At 52.5% G+C, this 14,858-nt stretch overlaps 2 protein-coding genes across 2 annotated transcripts; both read right to left on the reverse strand.

The window, feature by feature from the left end:
• Positions 1 to 110: 110 nt before the first annotated feature.
• On the reverse strand, positions 111 to 1,891 carry LOC115901570 (acrosin-like). Its single transcript, XM_030944279.1, has 4 exons — positions 1,731 to 1,891; positions 1,145 to 1,416; positions 731 to 876; positions 111 to 284 (listed from the first exon to the last, which is right to left on the reverse strand). The coding sequence occupies exons 1-4, from the start codon at positions 1,889 to 1,891 to the stop codon at positions 111 to 113; spliced, it is 753 nt and encodes a 250-aa protein (XP_030800139.1).
• Positions 1,892 to 5,212: 3,321 nt separating this feature from the next.
• Positions 5,213 to 11,707, reverse strand: LOC115901572 (transmembrane protease serine 9-like). Its single transcript, XM_030944281.1, has 10 exons — positions 11,637 to 11,707; positions 11,142 to 11,357; positions 10,562 to 10,827; positions 10,147 to 10,292; positions 9,511 to 9,685; positions 7,321 to 7,393; positions 6,814 to 7,041; positions 6,249 to 6,514; positions 5,840 to 5,985; positions 5,213 to 5,386 (listed from the first exon to the last, which is right to left on the reverse strand). Exons 1-10 carry the CDS (start codon positions 11,705 to 11,707, stop codon positions 5,213 to 5,215), a joined length of 1,761 nt encoding a protein of 586 aa, XP_030800141.1.
• Between the last annotated feature and the right edge of the window lie 3,151 nt (positions 11,708 to 14,858).

Consider the following 14,858-nt stretch of genomic DNA (forward strand, 5'->3'; position numbering starts at 1 on the left):
TTTGACCGTGAGGCTGCCTTTGGATCAGCAGGCATTGCCCCAGCAGGAAACACTTGCTGTGCACTGCAGCACACCATGGAGGCTGCCCATCCTGGTGCTCAAGAAGCACTTTAAACATTCTCTGTGCCCATGTGGGCCACAATCCAGTCATAGAAATGCTGAGTGGACGTGTAGACTCCGGGCCGCCGTGCTCTGCCACAGCTTTTCCCCCAGCTGGTCACTCCGACAACCCACCAGTAATCAGCATGCTTGTCCTGGCACATGAGAGGACCACCGCTGTCACCCTGCAGCAGAGCACAGAGGATTAAGGTGGTGTTGGGTGGCACCTGTCAGCACTGGGGCTGTCTCCTTCTCTCTCACAGCCAGAACTGTCTTCAGGTGCTGCAGCCTCCAGAAGCTTGGCTGTGAATGGCAAGGGGTCCTATAGGGTAGAGCTCTCTCTATCTTATCAGTACAGGGCTCCTGGATGTGCAGAAGATGGAACTTTGGCACCTGGACATCTTCACTGCCAAGAGCACCAGATGGGCTTTCTGGGCTTTTGGCACCAGGGGAGGCCTGGGCAGGCAGGTGTGGATGGGGAGTGTGTGGGAAGCCCCCACAGCAGTCAGGGGGAGCTGGGGCTGGGAGGGTGACTGAGTGGCCGGGCAAAGCAGGCCCTGGGCTATGTTGGGGTGGTGCTTCCCTGGCTGCTGCTGCTGCTGGGGCTGAGTGGCTTTTGGCACATTCCTACCTGGCAGGTGTCGATGCCTCCCTGTGGGTAACCAGCACACAAGTTGTGGGCGTGGATTTTCCCTGAGTACCAGAAGGTGCTGTTGCAGAGCTGGATATTGATGAGCTGGACCCTGGCCTCTTGCAGTTGATCACTCGGGGTTTTATCTGTGAGCACAGAAAGAAACAAGCCCCCAGCGGCTCCTTCCCGGTTCTTCTCCCTTGTCTGTGGAGGATCCCCTTCTGTAGGGCATAGCTTTGCCTCTACAGAGGCATGGGCGTGCTGTGATCCTGCTGCCAGCCTTTGGGGACCAGGCCAGGCCCATCTCTGTAGAGGCTAACATCCTGCTTCCTGGCTTTGGCCTCTGCTATGGGGAAGACCAAACCATCTCCTCAGTGTGCTGAGCTGGCTCTGGAGTCCCTCTTGAGACCTCACCTTTTGCAGTGGTGCGACCCCAGCCAGCAATCCAGCAGTTATTTTCCTGTGACACTGACAACCCTAAGATAGCATCGGCCACACAGGCCAGCTGGATGTAGGGGCTGCAGTCAACAGGCTTGCTCAGTTCCAGCAAGGCAATGTCATTGCTCATGTCACTTCTCTTATAGTTTTCATGACGTAGTAACTTCTTAATTTGGCGGACTTGTGCCCCAGGGCCTGGCTTAGTCAACTGGGTGGCCCCAATCACCACGTACACCAAGCTGCTGTTGCTGGAAGGCAGATGGAGAGAAGGATGAGAGGGAGCAGAGCCATGTGCCACATCATCCCAGCAGTTGCCAGATATCTGCTTGGAAGGGCAGAGAGGGAGCAGTGCTCTGGCAGGTGTGAGTGCCCTTGCACATCTTAGGCTGGGGGAATGTCAAGCTGGAGGGTGCCAGGAAGCCTTGGCACGAGCCCAGGCTTCTCCTGAGCACTGTGGCAGCCTGGGTGCCTGAGAGGAAAGGGCATGGGAGTAGCAGGTGGTGCTGCTGACAGGGCACCTGCTGGTGTTTTGGGGATGTCCCCATTCCCTGCCCCTTCTTACAAAATGAGGTCAAAGCAGTGGGCTGCTGTGAGGACCCACTCTGCCCTGATGAGAGACCCTCCACAGAAATGCTTTGTGCCTGGTATCCTCGGATGCTGGATGCTGACGATCCATGGCCAGGCCCCTGGCTTGGCATCTGTGCCACCCACGATGCGTGTCATGCCGTGGTCACCACTATTGTGCCCAGAGTCAGACACCATGGGTTGGAGGCCGCAAGTCCATCTGCAAGCAGAAAGTCATTTCCATGCTACTTCATGGCCTGCTGTGGCTCAGGCTGAAGCTCAGCCCTCTGCCCTCCCCACAAGGGCTTGCACACACAGCAGGCCAGGGAAGCCCATGGGGTGTGTGTCTGTCTGTGCCAGCACCTGGCTGCTGGCAAGGAACTGAGGCTTCCCATGGTGGGTGGGAAGCTGTGGACCAGCTTCATCCACAGGTGGATCCCCTCCAGGGAAGGCCGCAAGTGTTGCCATGGCTCCCTTCCTGGGCCTGGGCCCACTTACCTGCAGGTGTACTGGATGCTCTGTGCCAGCCCGCTCACGGTCAGCAGGATGAGGAGGCCAAACCAATTCATAGCTGCCAAGGCATTCCAAGTGTCACCTGCAAGCACTGAGAGCTCTGTGCAGCAGCACAGTCACAGCTGCACTGCCTGCAGCAGCTGTGCTGCCCGTGGTGCTCTCAGGCCCTGGGCTGATGTCATGGAGGGATGGGTTCTGTATTATGGGCACTGTGCCCTGTGTCAAGGGGGCCCACTGGGGTAGGGGCAGTATCAAATCAAGGAGACATAGAATGGTTTGGGTTGGAAGGAAGCTTGGAAATCATCTACCTCCAATGCCCTGCCATGGGCAGGGAGGGATAGCAGTAGGGATCCCAGGGAGGGATGGGGAGGGTCTTGCACTAGACCTGGTTGTCCAGAGTGTCCAGAGCTTGGCTTGAGAGCTGCCCTTGAACAAACTCATGCCAGTGCCTCAGTACCCTCACAATCTGGAATTCCTTCTTATGATCTCATCTAAAGCTACCTCTATCACTGTAAAGCCATTGTCCCTTGTCCTGTCAGGACCTGCCCTTGTAAGAAGGTTCTCTGCTGTTTTATTTAGGCCCCTCTTCCTGCAGGATGAGGCTGTGCAGTCCCTGGGGCAGGCAGCAGCTGAGGAATCCATTTGGGGCAGGCAGCTGGGTGTGCAGCTGCAGTGCCAGCTGCAGACTGAGCTCTGGCTGGCAGGAGCCTGGGACCAGAGGCTGTGAACTGCCCATGCTTTGCATAACAGAGGGCACAGGGAGCTGTGGCACTGGCCAGGATTTGAATGGACACTGAGCACTGCAGCAGGAGCTGGTGGCTCCTTATGGAACGTGACATCTGTGAATCTGCTGGGGGAATGCTGAGGCTGAATGGGTATGCAAACCTGCTCTGACTGGGTGAGAGTGGCATGGGTAGGGAATCAAACAGGGCAACCATAGGCTCATTGGAGCCACCTGTGCCTCTGGAATGGTCACACAGGGGAGTTTCCTCAGTACTTTGGCAGCCCAGATGGGACTGTAGAGAAGTACCCTTAGAGCCTCACTGTTTCAAACATGCAACTGTTGGCAGCAGGTCAGCTCACCTGGGATCTTTAGAGCAGGAAGGAGCCAAACGGGAAGTGTTACAGTTTCGTGTGCAGACTCCGTGTAAATTATAAGGGTGCATTTGAACCTTTCTATTGTTGTGGCATTTGGTGCAGATTTTATGAAATCACTGGTAGAGGATGGAGAAGGCATGATCAGTGTTAGGCAGCCACAGAGGAGTTGTGGAGACCCCCATAAGGTATGAGGTGCGGGGCCCTGAGTCACTGCAAAGATACTCAAGTCTCTGCTAAAAGGGTTTTGGAGACATGCATAGGGAGAGACTTGTGCCCCTCGTGCCAGGGTGCTAGGGCCCCTGGGCGCACACAGAAGGGGGTGGAAGTCCCTTTTTGGCATGAAAAAGGAGTTTCACATCCCTTGTGATTTTTGACATGATGGGAAATATTCTTGTTGTAATTCAGAGGACAGCTGTGCCTGAGCTTGTGTAACATTGACAGAAATTCTTATGGGCAGAAGAATTTTGCCAAGACAGCACAGTAAAGTTGTGCCAGGGCGATTGGTTGATTCCAAGCTGGTCTCCTCACTGGGCAGGGTAATGGCCTTCTGCTGCCTTGAGTGACACTCTTGCACTCAGTGTCTTTAGTGAGCCAGCAGCCCCTAACTCAAGTCACGGTGGCAGGGACCAGTACAGATGTTGGATGGTTCTTCTCAGCACAGCCCATCTTGATTAACACAAAGGGAAGAGTGCCACCTGATGTGAAGCAGGACTCCATTGTCCTGGAAGCCAAGAGAATGTACTTGGCATATGTCTTCCCCAAGGCATTGCAAGATCCTCTACCATTCCACCACCTCCCCCGGCCCCGCAGCCCTCAGTATCAAAATTTGATTGAAAGAGTTTAAAATTAGGGCGCAAATTTGTACAGTATGTAGATGATTTGTTAATTAGCAAGCGGAGAAAAGAAATTTAAAATTTTTTGCACATCCTGTGGTGATTATCTACAGACCTCAGGCAAACCAGCACCAGCACAGCAAGCTGCAGGTTGTGTCTCTGCAGCTGGCCCTTTGATTGCTCCTTCTCTCCATTGGCCATGCTTATACAGCCCTCTCATCTTCCTCGACTCCTCCCTTTCTCTGCCCTCATCTCCTCCCAAATATGGAGCCAAGCCCAGGCATCATTTCCCCCTGGCTCACAGGTGGGCCGTGCCTGTGAACAGCCTTGGTGTTGCAGGTGGTGTTGGCCCACTCACCTTGGCCTTCCACAGCATTCCTGGTGTGCATTCCTACTGTTCCTGCCAGGGTCCTCTCCCCAGAATGACCCCAGCTCTTCCTCTGAGTATCTGTGAAGTGTGACCACCTGGCACATCCATCCCCCTTTGCTGCCTGTGAAATCTGGCTCTGCCTAAGGGCACTGGCACTCCAGTCAGGAGCCAGGAGTTTCCCTTGTCATGCTTGGGAGTTTCCCAGATCTGTTCCCTTAGTCCAGGCTCTCACCAGGCCCTAAATCAGCAGCCCATGTGCATTGGAGCACCAGCCGCGAGGTATCTGCTTTTTTCCTATCCTCTTCCAAGGCTTGAGGTAGCAGGTTCCTCCAGCCCATGGTGGCTCAGAGCACTGTCCTCTCTGACCAGGCCCTTTGGAGCTCTTTGGAGCCACTGTGTCCCTTTGTGCCCCCAGGTTCATTCTGCAGGTGCAGAATATTGAAGTCTTTACCTTGCCCAGGAGTCAGAATTCAGTCAAAAAGATGGTTCCCTGTGATGATTGGCAATTTTACTTCAACCACTAGAGGAGATGAGTGTGGTCAGGACGGAGCAGGATTTTGAGCCTGAGGCTGCCTTTGGATCAGCAGGCATTGCCCCAGCAGGAAACACTTGCTGTGCACTGCAGCACGCCATGGAGGCTGCCCATCCTGGTGCTCAAGAAGCACTTTAAACATTCTCTGTGCCTATGTGGGCCACAATCCAGTCATAGAAGTACTGAGTGGACGTGTAGATTCCAGGCCGCTTTGCTCTGGCACAGCCTCTTCCCCAGCTGGTCACTCCAACAACCCAGAAGAAGTCGCTGTCCTTCTCCTGGCACATGAGAGGACCACCGCTGTCACCCTGCAGCAGAGCACAGAGGATTAAGATGGTTATGGGTGGCCTGTGCCAGCACTGGGGCTGTCTCCTTCTCTCTCACAGCCCCTGCCAGAGCTGTATCCAGGCACTTGAGCCTCCAGAAATCCAAGTGCAAGTAGCTTGGGCTCCTGTAGGGTAGGGCTCTCTCTGTCCTCTCTGCACAGGGCTTCTGGAGGTGAAGAGGATAGACATTTGGCACCTGGACAACTGGGCTATAAGGAGCACTAGATGGGCTCTTCGGGCTTTCTGGCACAAGGGGAGGCCTGGTCAGGCAGGTGTGGATGGGGAGTGTGTGGGAAGCCCCCACAGCAGTCAGGGGGAGCTGGGGCTGGGAGGGTGACTGAGTGGCTGGGCAAAGCAGGCCCTGGGCTATGTTGGGGTGGTGCTTCCCTGGCTACTGGTGCTGCTGGGGCTGAGTGGCTTTTGGCACGTTCCTACCTGGCAGGTGTCGATGGTGCCCTGTGGGTAACCAGCACACACATTGTGGGTGTGGACTTTCCCTGCATACCAGCCAGTGCTGTTGCAGAGCTGGAGATCAATGAGCTGGACCTTGGCCTCTTGTAGGACATCACTTGAGTTTTGAGCTGTGAGCAGAGAAAGGAATGATCCCCCTGTAGGTCCTTTCCAATTCTACTCTACTGCTTTAGGGGTATCTCCTTTCCCAGGGTTTGGCTTTGCCTCTGCAGAGGCACTGGGGCTCTGTGACCCTGCTGCCAGCCTTTGGGGAGCAGGCCCGTATCTGTAGAGTTGTATGTCCTGCAGCCTGGGTTTGGCATCTGCTGTGGGGAAGCCCAAGCCACCTCCTCAGTGGGCTGAGCTGGCTCTGGAGTCTCTCTTGGGAACTCACCTCTTGCAGCAGTGGCACCCCAGCCAGCCACCCAGCAGTTGTGCAGCTCTGACAGGCTTAGGGCAGGGTCAGCCACACAGGCCACCTGGACGTAGGGGCTGCAGTCAACAGGCTTGCTCAGTTTCAGCAAGGCAATGTCATAACTTTTGTCACTTGGATTATAGTTTTCATGACGTATTAACTTCTTAATCCGTCTCAGTTGCGCTCCAGGTCCTGGCTTAGTCAGCTGGGTGGCCCCAATCACCAGATACACCACGCCAATTTTCCTGGAAAGTACATGGAGAGAGGGCTGAGAGGGAGCAGAGCCATGTGCCACAACAGCCCAGCAGTTGCTAGACCTCTGCTTGGAAAGGCAGAGAGGGAGCAGTGCTCTGGCAGGTGTGAGTGCCCTCGCACATCTTAGGCTGGGGGAATTTCAAGCTGGAGGCTGCTAGGAAGACTTGGCACGAGCCCAGGCTTCTCCTGAGCATTGTGGCAGCCTGGGTGCCTGAGAGGAAAGGGGATGAGAGTAGCAGGTGGTGCTGCTGGTGTTGTGGAGATGTCCCCATTTCTGGCATCTCTTTACCTGATGGGGTCAAAGCAGTGGGCTGCTGTGAGGACCCACTCTGCAGTGATGAGAGACCCTCCACACAGGTGTCTTGTGCCTGGTATTGCAGGATGCTTAAGGCTGACGATCCAGGGCCAGGCCCCTGGCTTGGCATCTGCACCACCCACGACGCGTGTTGTACTGTCACCGTCGTCATGATCCAGGTACTCATACTCATACACCATGGGTCGGAGCCCACATATCCCTCTGCAAGCAGAAAGTCATTTCCATGCTGCTTCATGGCCTGCTGTGGCTCAGGCTGAAGCTCAGCCCTCTGCCCTCCCCACAAGGGCTTGCACACACAGCAGGCCAGGGAAGCCCATGGGGTGTGTGTCTGTCCGTGCCAGCACCTGGCTGCTGGCAAGGAACTGAGGCTTCCCATGGTGGGTGGGAAGCTGTGGCCTGGCCATGGGGGACAGGCACGTCCCCTCCAGGGCAGGCTGCAAGTGTTGCCATGGCTCCTTCCCTGGGCCTGGGCCCACTTACCCGCAGTTGTCCCATGTCCCATGCACCATTCCAGCCACGGTCAGCAGGACGAGGAGGCCGAGCCAATTCATGGCTGCCAGAGGCACGAGTCAGCTGCAAGCACTGAGAGCTCCGTGCAGCAGCACAGTCACAGCCGCACTGCCCGCAGCAGCTGCGCTGTCTATGCTGCTCCTGGGCTGATGTCACAGAGCAGGGGGTTCTGTGTTCTGGGCACTATGGGGTTCTGTGGCACGGGGACCCACTGGGGGAGAGGAAAAATGGAATCAGTGAGCCACAAAATGGTTTGGGCTGGAAGGGACCTTGGTGATCATTTAGCTCCAACAACCTTGCCTTGGGCACAGAGGGATGGCCTTTACTAGAACCAGTTGTCCAGAGCTTGGCTCAGAAGTTGTACTTGAATACTTTGAGGAATGGGGCATCCACAGGTGCTCTGGGCAACCCGTGCCTTTGTCTCAGTACTGTCACAATCAAGATTTCTTTCCTATGATCCCAGATGAAGCTACCTTTATTTTAGCACAATGTCCCCAATGTGGGAATAATGAGCATTTGACTCCATGATTGCAGAAGGCTGATCAATTGCTTTATTATACTATACTATACTATACTACACTATACTATACTATTAAGAAAAACCCATCACCCTTGCCACACTGTCATGACACACACATGGATCCAATTGGTCAATGCATCCAAAACACCATCACCAGAGTTCAATTTAAAAAATCACCCTTTGGTAAACAAATCTCCATAACACATTCCACATGTGCACAACAACAGGTGCAGCAAGTGGCGATAAGAATTGTTTCTCATCCTTTTCTCTGAGCTTTCTCACAGCTTGCCAGGAAAATCCTGGGAGAGAGCTATGTCTCTCTCTGTTCAGAGGATATGTGATTACTAATACCCTCTGTCCCAGTAAAGACATTGCCCCTTGTCCTATCAGGACCTGCCCTTGTAAGAACCTGCCCTGTTTTCTTTAGGCCCCTCTTCCTGCAGGATGAGGCTGTGCAGTCCCTGGGGCAGGCAGCAGCTGAGGAATCCATTTGGGGCAGGCAGCTGGGTGTGCAGCTGCAGTGCCAGCTGCAGACTGAGCTCTGGCTGGCAGGAGCCTGGGACCAGAGGCTGTGAACTGCCCATGCTTTGCATAACAGAGGGCACAGGGAGCTGTGGCACTGGCCAGGATTTGAATGGACACTGAGCACTGCAGCAGGAGCTGGTGGCTCCTTATGGAACGTGACATCTGTGAATCTGCTGGGGGAATGCTGAGGCTGAATGGGTATGCAAACCTGCTCTGACTGGGTGAGAGTGGCATGGGTAGGGAATCAAACAGGGCAACCATAGGCTCATTGGAGCCACCTGTGCCTCTGGAATGGTCACACAGGGGAGTTTCCTCAGTACTTTGGCAGCCCAGATGGCACCTAAGGGCACCACTGCTGGAGTATTTGTCAACAGTGGTGTTGCAGGTGGTGTTGGCCCACTCACCTTGGCCTTCCACGACATTCCTGGTGTGCATTCCAACTGTTCCTGCCAGGGTCCTCTCCCCAAAATGACCCCAGCGCTTCCTCTGAGTATCTGTGAAGTGTGATCACCTGGCACATCCATCCCCCTTTGCTGCCTGTGAAATCTGGCTCTGCCTAAGGGCACTGGCACTCCAGTCAGGAGCCAGGAGTTTCCCTTGTCATGCTTGGGAGTTTCCCAGATCTGTTCCCTTAGTCCAGGCTCTCACCAGGTCCTAATCAGCAGTGCATTGGAGTACCAGCCCCGAGGTATCTGCTTTTTTCCTATCCTCTTCCAAGGCTTGAGGTAGCAGGTTCCTCCAGCCCATGGTGGCTCAGAGCACTCTCCTCTCTGACCATGCACTCTGGCTGTGAGTGGCTCTTTGGAGCTACTCTGTCCCTTTGTGCCTGGCACATCTGCCCTCAGGCTCATTCTGCAGTTGCCAATTGTGGCAGTCCTTACTTTGCCCAGGCGTTGGAATTACACTGATAAGATGCTTCCCTGTGACCAGAGGCAACTTTACTTCAACACCTAAGTCATCTCCACTGTCTGCGTGTACACAGCAGTGTGGTCAGGACAGAGCAGGGTTTTGACCCTGAGGCTGCCTTTGGATCAGCAGGCATTGCCCCAGCAGAAAATACTTGTGTGCACTGCAATGTACTCTGGATTCTGCCCATCTTGCTGTTCAGAAAGCACTTCCAAATGGGCTCAGCCCCATCTGGGCCAGAATCCAGTCATAGAAGTCCTGAGTGGAGGTGTAGACTCCAGGCCGCATTGCTCTGGCGCAGCCTTTCCCCCAGCTGGTCACTCCGACAACCCACCAGTAGTCAGCATTGTTGTCCTGGCACATGAGAGGACCACCGCTGTCACCCTGCAGCAGAGCACAGAGAATTAAGGTGGTAAAGGTGGTGTTGGGTGGTTCTGTCAGCACTGAGGCTGTCTCCTTCTCTCTCACTGCCCCTGTCAGAACTGTCTTCAGGTGCTGCAGCCTCCAGAAGCTTGGCTGTGAATGGCAAGGGGTCCTATAGGGTAGAGCTCTCTCTGTCCCCTCTGCACAGGAGTCCTGGATGTGCAGAAGATGGAACTTTGGCACCTGGACACCTTCACTGCCAAGAGCTCTAGCTGGGCTTTCTGGGCTTTCTGGCACAAGGGGAGGCCTGGGCAGGCAGGTGTGGATGGGGAGTGTGTGGGAAGCCCCCACAGCAGTCAGGGGGAGCTGGGGCTGGGAGGGTGACTGAGTGGCCGGGCAAAGCAGGCCCTGGGCTATGTTGGGGTGGTGCTTCCCTGGCTGCTGCTGCTGCTGGGGCTGAGTGGCTTTTGGCACGTTCCTACCTGGCAGGTGTCGATGCCGCCCTCTGGGTAACCAGCACACAAGTTGTACGGATGGATTTCCCCTGCATTCCATCCACTGCTGTTGCAGAGCTGGAGATCGATGAGCTTGACCTTGGCCTCCTGGAGGTGATCACTTGAGTCTTCATCTGTGAGCAGAGACAGGAATGAGCTCCCAGCAGCTCCTTGCCAGTTCTCCCCCTCCCCTGAAGGGGATACCCTTTCCCTGGTAGCTTTGCCTGTGCAGAGGCATTGGGGCTCTGTGACCCTGCTGCCAGCCTTTGGGGAGCAGGCCAGGCCTATCTCTGCAGAGGCGTACGTCCTGCAGCCTGGGTATGGCCTCTGCTGTGGGGAAGCCCAAGCTGTCTCCAGTGTGCTGAGCTAGCTCTGCAGGCAGGAGTCTCTCTTGGGAACTCACCTCCTTCTGAGGTTAAACCCCAACCAGCAATCCAGCAGTTTTGCAGCTCTGAGACTCTTAGGGTGGGGTCAGCCACACAGGCCAACTGGATGTAGGGGCTGCAGTCAACAGGCTCATTCAGTTCTAGCAAGGCAATGTCATTACTTATATCGCTTCTCTTATATTTTTTGTGACGAAATAGCTTCTTAATCTTGCGCACTTGTGCCCCAGGCCCTGGCTGAGTCAACTGGGTGGCCCCAATCACCACATTCAAGATGCTGATTCTCCTGAAAGGAAGATGGAGAGAGGGCTGAGAGGGAGCAGAGCCATGTGCCTCAGCAGCCCAGCAGTTGCCAGACGTCTGCTTGGAAAGGCAGAGAGGGAGCAGTGCTCTGGCAGGTGTGAGTGCCCTCGCACATCTTAGGCTGGGGGAATGTCAAGCTGGAGGCTGCCAGGAAGCCTTGGCACAAGCCCAGGCTTCTCCTGAGCACTGTGGCAGCCTGGGTGCCTGAGAGGAAAGGGCATGGGAGTAGCAGGTGGTGCTGCTGACAGGGCACCTGCTAGTGTTGTGGAGATGTCCCCATTCCCTGCTCCTCCTTACTTGATCCTGTCAAAGCAGTGGGCTGCTGTGAGGACCCACTCTTCATTGACGAGAGACCCTCCACACCAATGCTTTGAACCTGGTATCATCGGATGCTGGATGCTGACCATCCACGGCCAGGCCCCTGGCTTGGCACCTGTGCCACCCACAATACGTGTCATGCCATCCTCATGAGGTATGGAGTCAGACACCATGGGTCGGAGGCCGCAAGTCCATCTGCAAGCAGAAAGTCATTTCCATGCTGCTTCATGGCCTGCTGTGGCTCAGGCTGAAGCTCAGCCCTCTGCCCTCCCCACAAGGGCTTGCACACACAGCAGGCCAGGGAAGCCCATGGGGTGTGTGTCTGTCCGTGCCAGCACCTGGCTGCTGGCAAGGAACTGAGGCTTCCCATGGTGGGTGGGAAGCTGTGGCCTGGCCATGGGGGACAGGCACGTCCCCTCCAGGGAAGGCCGCAAGTGTTGCCATGGCTCCTTCCCTGGGCCTGGGGCCACTTACCCGCAGTTGTCCCATGTCCCATGCACCATTCCAGCCATGGTCAGCAGGACGAGGAGGCCGAGCCCATGCATGGCTGCCAGAGGCACGAGTCAGCTGCAAGCACTGAGAGCTCCGTGCAGCAGCACAGTCACAGCCGCACTGCCCGCAGCAGCTGCGCTGCCTGTGGCACCCCGGGGCTGATGTCACGGCGAGGTGGGTTCCATGTTCTGGGCACTGTGGGGATCCATGGCTCGGGGGTCATGGAGGGTGGAACAACATTGAATCAAAGAACCATAGAATGGTTTGGGGTACAAGGGACCTTGGAGATCCTCTAGGTCTGACCCTCCTGCCATTGGTAGAGAGGGACAGCTTGCACTAGACACTGTTGCTCAGACCCTTGCTCAGAAACTTGTTCTCACGCACCTTGAGTGACGGGGCATCCACAGCTGCTCTGGTGACCCATGTTGGTGCCTCCACAACCTCATAGTCAAGATTTTCTTCCTAATATCTAATCTAAACCTACTCTCTCTCCTTTTGAAGCCTTTCCCTTTTGTAATTTGTTGTGTTGACCCCAAATAAATCATTACCTGGATTTCATATAGTGTAAATCTGTATATAGCCTAATTATCTATTTTTGTAAACTGCATGAAGATCTTTGTTCAGCAGCATGCATTCCAATGGAAATTATTATTCTTACTGGAAATGTATTGTTAATTTTGGCTATTAAGTGTTTATCTGAATGTCTTTAGGAACTTTACTTAAAATTATGTTAGATGTTTTTCAAAACAGTTTTGTTTTCTGTAGCCATCCATATATGTATAATGAATAATTAAAAATTTGGAACTATTTAACTTGTAACAAACACATGAAGGGTTATTGCATAGCCAAAGTGTTAATATGAGTTTATATGCACTCAAGACTGTCTTGAAATATCAGGTTATTTGCTGAGTATTCATTGCCTTATTTTATGCTTTCATTGTTTTCTTGGTAGTTCTTGACTCCTTCATGTACAGCAAACCAGAGATATGACAGTCTTACACTGTTCAGTATTCTCTAATAAGGAAAGTTTTCATCATGTCATGAGAACTTCACTAAAGAATGACAAACCATGTTGTTAATTTAATTTCTTCCATACTCTTTGAAACGAACAGGGCAGGAGACTTTTCGTCCTTTTAATGCCTTTATTAAAGAGTGATCAGCTCAAGACTGGGAAGCTCCACGGAGACGGTCTGCAGTCTCCGTCATCTCTCCCAAAGCGACTCGGAGCAGGAGGAATGCCCCACTCGGGGCAGAGTTGGGGGTCCCGTTCTCACGAGAGCAGGAGAGCGTGACCCCGATTTTGACACTCTCTAGTTACTGCCGGCTCGGGGTCTCGGTTTCAGATGAGAATCTCTGCTCATGGTGAGGGGCAATAAAGATTCTCAGCATCTCTGCAGGCTCAGCTCTCTGTTCCTCACGTCTAGACATCACTCTAATTTCTTAATTCTGTATTGGCTCGTTGTTTTTGGGGTCTTTTCGGTAAGTTTGGGGTATTAACTTCCCATGGCATGCTGGTCTCGAGGTTATTTTGATTCTCTCTGATGGCCCCCTCCCACGTCTCCTCCCCTCACTGTCTGGGGAGAAGTACAATTTAGCCCCAGGCAGGGCCTTACCAATACAAAAGGAGCAATTAGTTACAACGACCCGTGATTACAATAACAAAACAGGTAGAATTCCACCTTGGCAACAACTAGTCTGACTGGTTTTGCAACTCATTTACTTCCCCAAAAAAATTGGCAGATTTTTGTTTATAACGCTCTTTATTAATTCAGTTGACATTACTAGTGACTATGCATGTTACAATTCTAAAATGTCATTGAATAGTTTTCTTTACAGGCTTTATACGTTTACTTAGAGCATCTGCAAATTCACCAGCCTCTTGTCTCAACTCTTCCCACACTGTGACCTTGTTTTTGAAGAGCATCCTTCCTATTACTCCACATCATTTAATTCTACGCTTGTTCAGAAAAACAGGATTGAACAACTCTCTATTGAATAACCACAGGATTATTCATCTGCTTAAATTCAAGTCTAACCTGTGTGTTGCCTGAGGAGCCACAGATTTGAAATGTCAACTAAAACGTTCTTGTAGTTGCCAAGGGCAAAATTACTGAGCCCTGATTACTTGTCCTGGGTAGAGAGGAAAAGACAGATGGAGTGTCTAGCACTCTTTAATTCAATACCACCTAGCTCATTGTGGGGCCGTGGTATCAGCAGGAAATCTGGGGTCCTGGAAGCAGAAAGCTCCTCATCTTTTTGCCAGGCTTGTGGAAGGGGCTGGGACTGCGTGGCTGCTCAGCACCCAGATAAAGCCACCATGGCCACAGTAGAGTCCTATTGCTGCCACCTCAGGTATATTTTATATAGAATGAATTATTCATTATGACATATTATTAGATGAAAGATCTTAACTAATACAAAAGTTAAAACTACTAGCAGTGTATAGTACAGAGTAATATAGTGCACTGTATCAAAGCAATTATATTAAAGCCAGCAAAAAGAAACAATGCCAGGCTCTCTCTCTTCAGGAAGTGTTTGTGTTTGCTCCATGCTGAAAACTCTCTTGTGGGTATTGCCTCTTCTGTGCCCTCTTTTATTGGTACTGCATTTATTACAAGCTTTTCAGTAAAATCGTGATTCCTGCTAGTGTTTTGTCGCTTGTTGGAGGAGGGTGGAGGGGCGATGCAGTTCAGTGGGGTTAACTTTCCCGCTAGGTGTTAAACCAGCACATCACTACAACAAAATAGAACAACTGAAGACATTAAAAAGCTGTCAGGGTAAATTAAAGCCAGTTTCTTTGCATATCTCACAAGAGATTTTCTGGCCCTTATAACCTGTTATAGTCTCTGCCTTTAGGGCAATCCAACTGGAGCCCATTTGGCATGAAACTTCTCTTAGTAAAAATTTGTTTAATCTTAGAAGGTATTTAAGGACCACGTAGAAGACCTAGACCACAAACCAAACTTGCAGAATAACTTGGACTTTCTCAGTTATTTCTGCTTTTCTCAGTTATATCTGCTTTTAGCTACATAAGACACGCATTGCTATCTATCACATAAAAGAGTATCACATAAAAGAGCCCTGTGAGAAAACAAGGAAGAGTTCTTATATACATGTATATATGTCTATGTGTACACATATAAAGGCTAGTCAAATAAGATCCATTAAAAATTTGTCAAGTCTTATGCATAGGGGAATTTGTAT

Source organism: Camarhynchus parvulus, chromosome 3, assembly GCF_901933205.1.
Source record: "Camarhynchus parvulus chromosome 3, STF_HiC, whole genome shotgun sequence".
Lineage (NCBI taxonomy): Eukaryota > Metazoa > Chordata > Aves > Passeriformes > Thraupidae > Camarhynchus > Camarhynchus parvulus.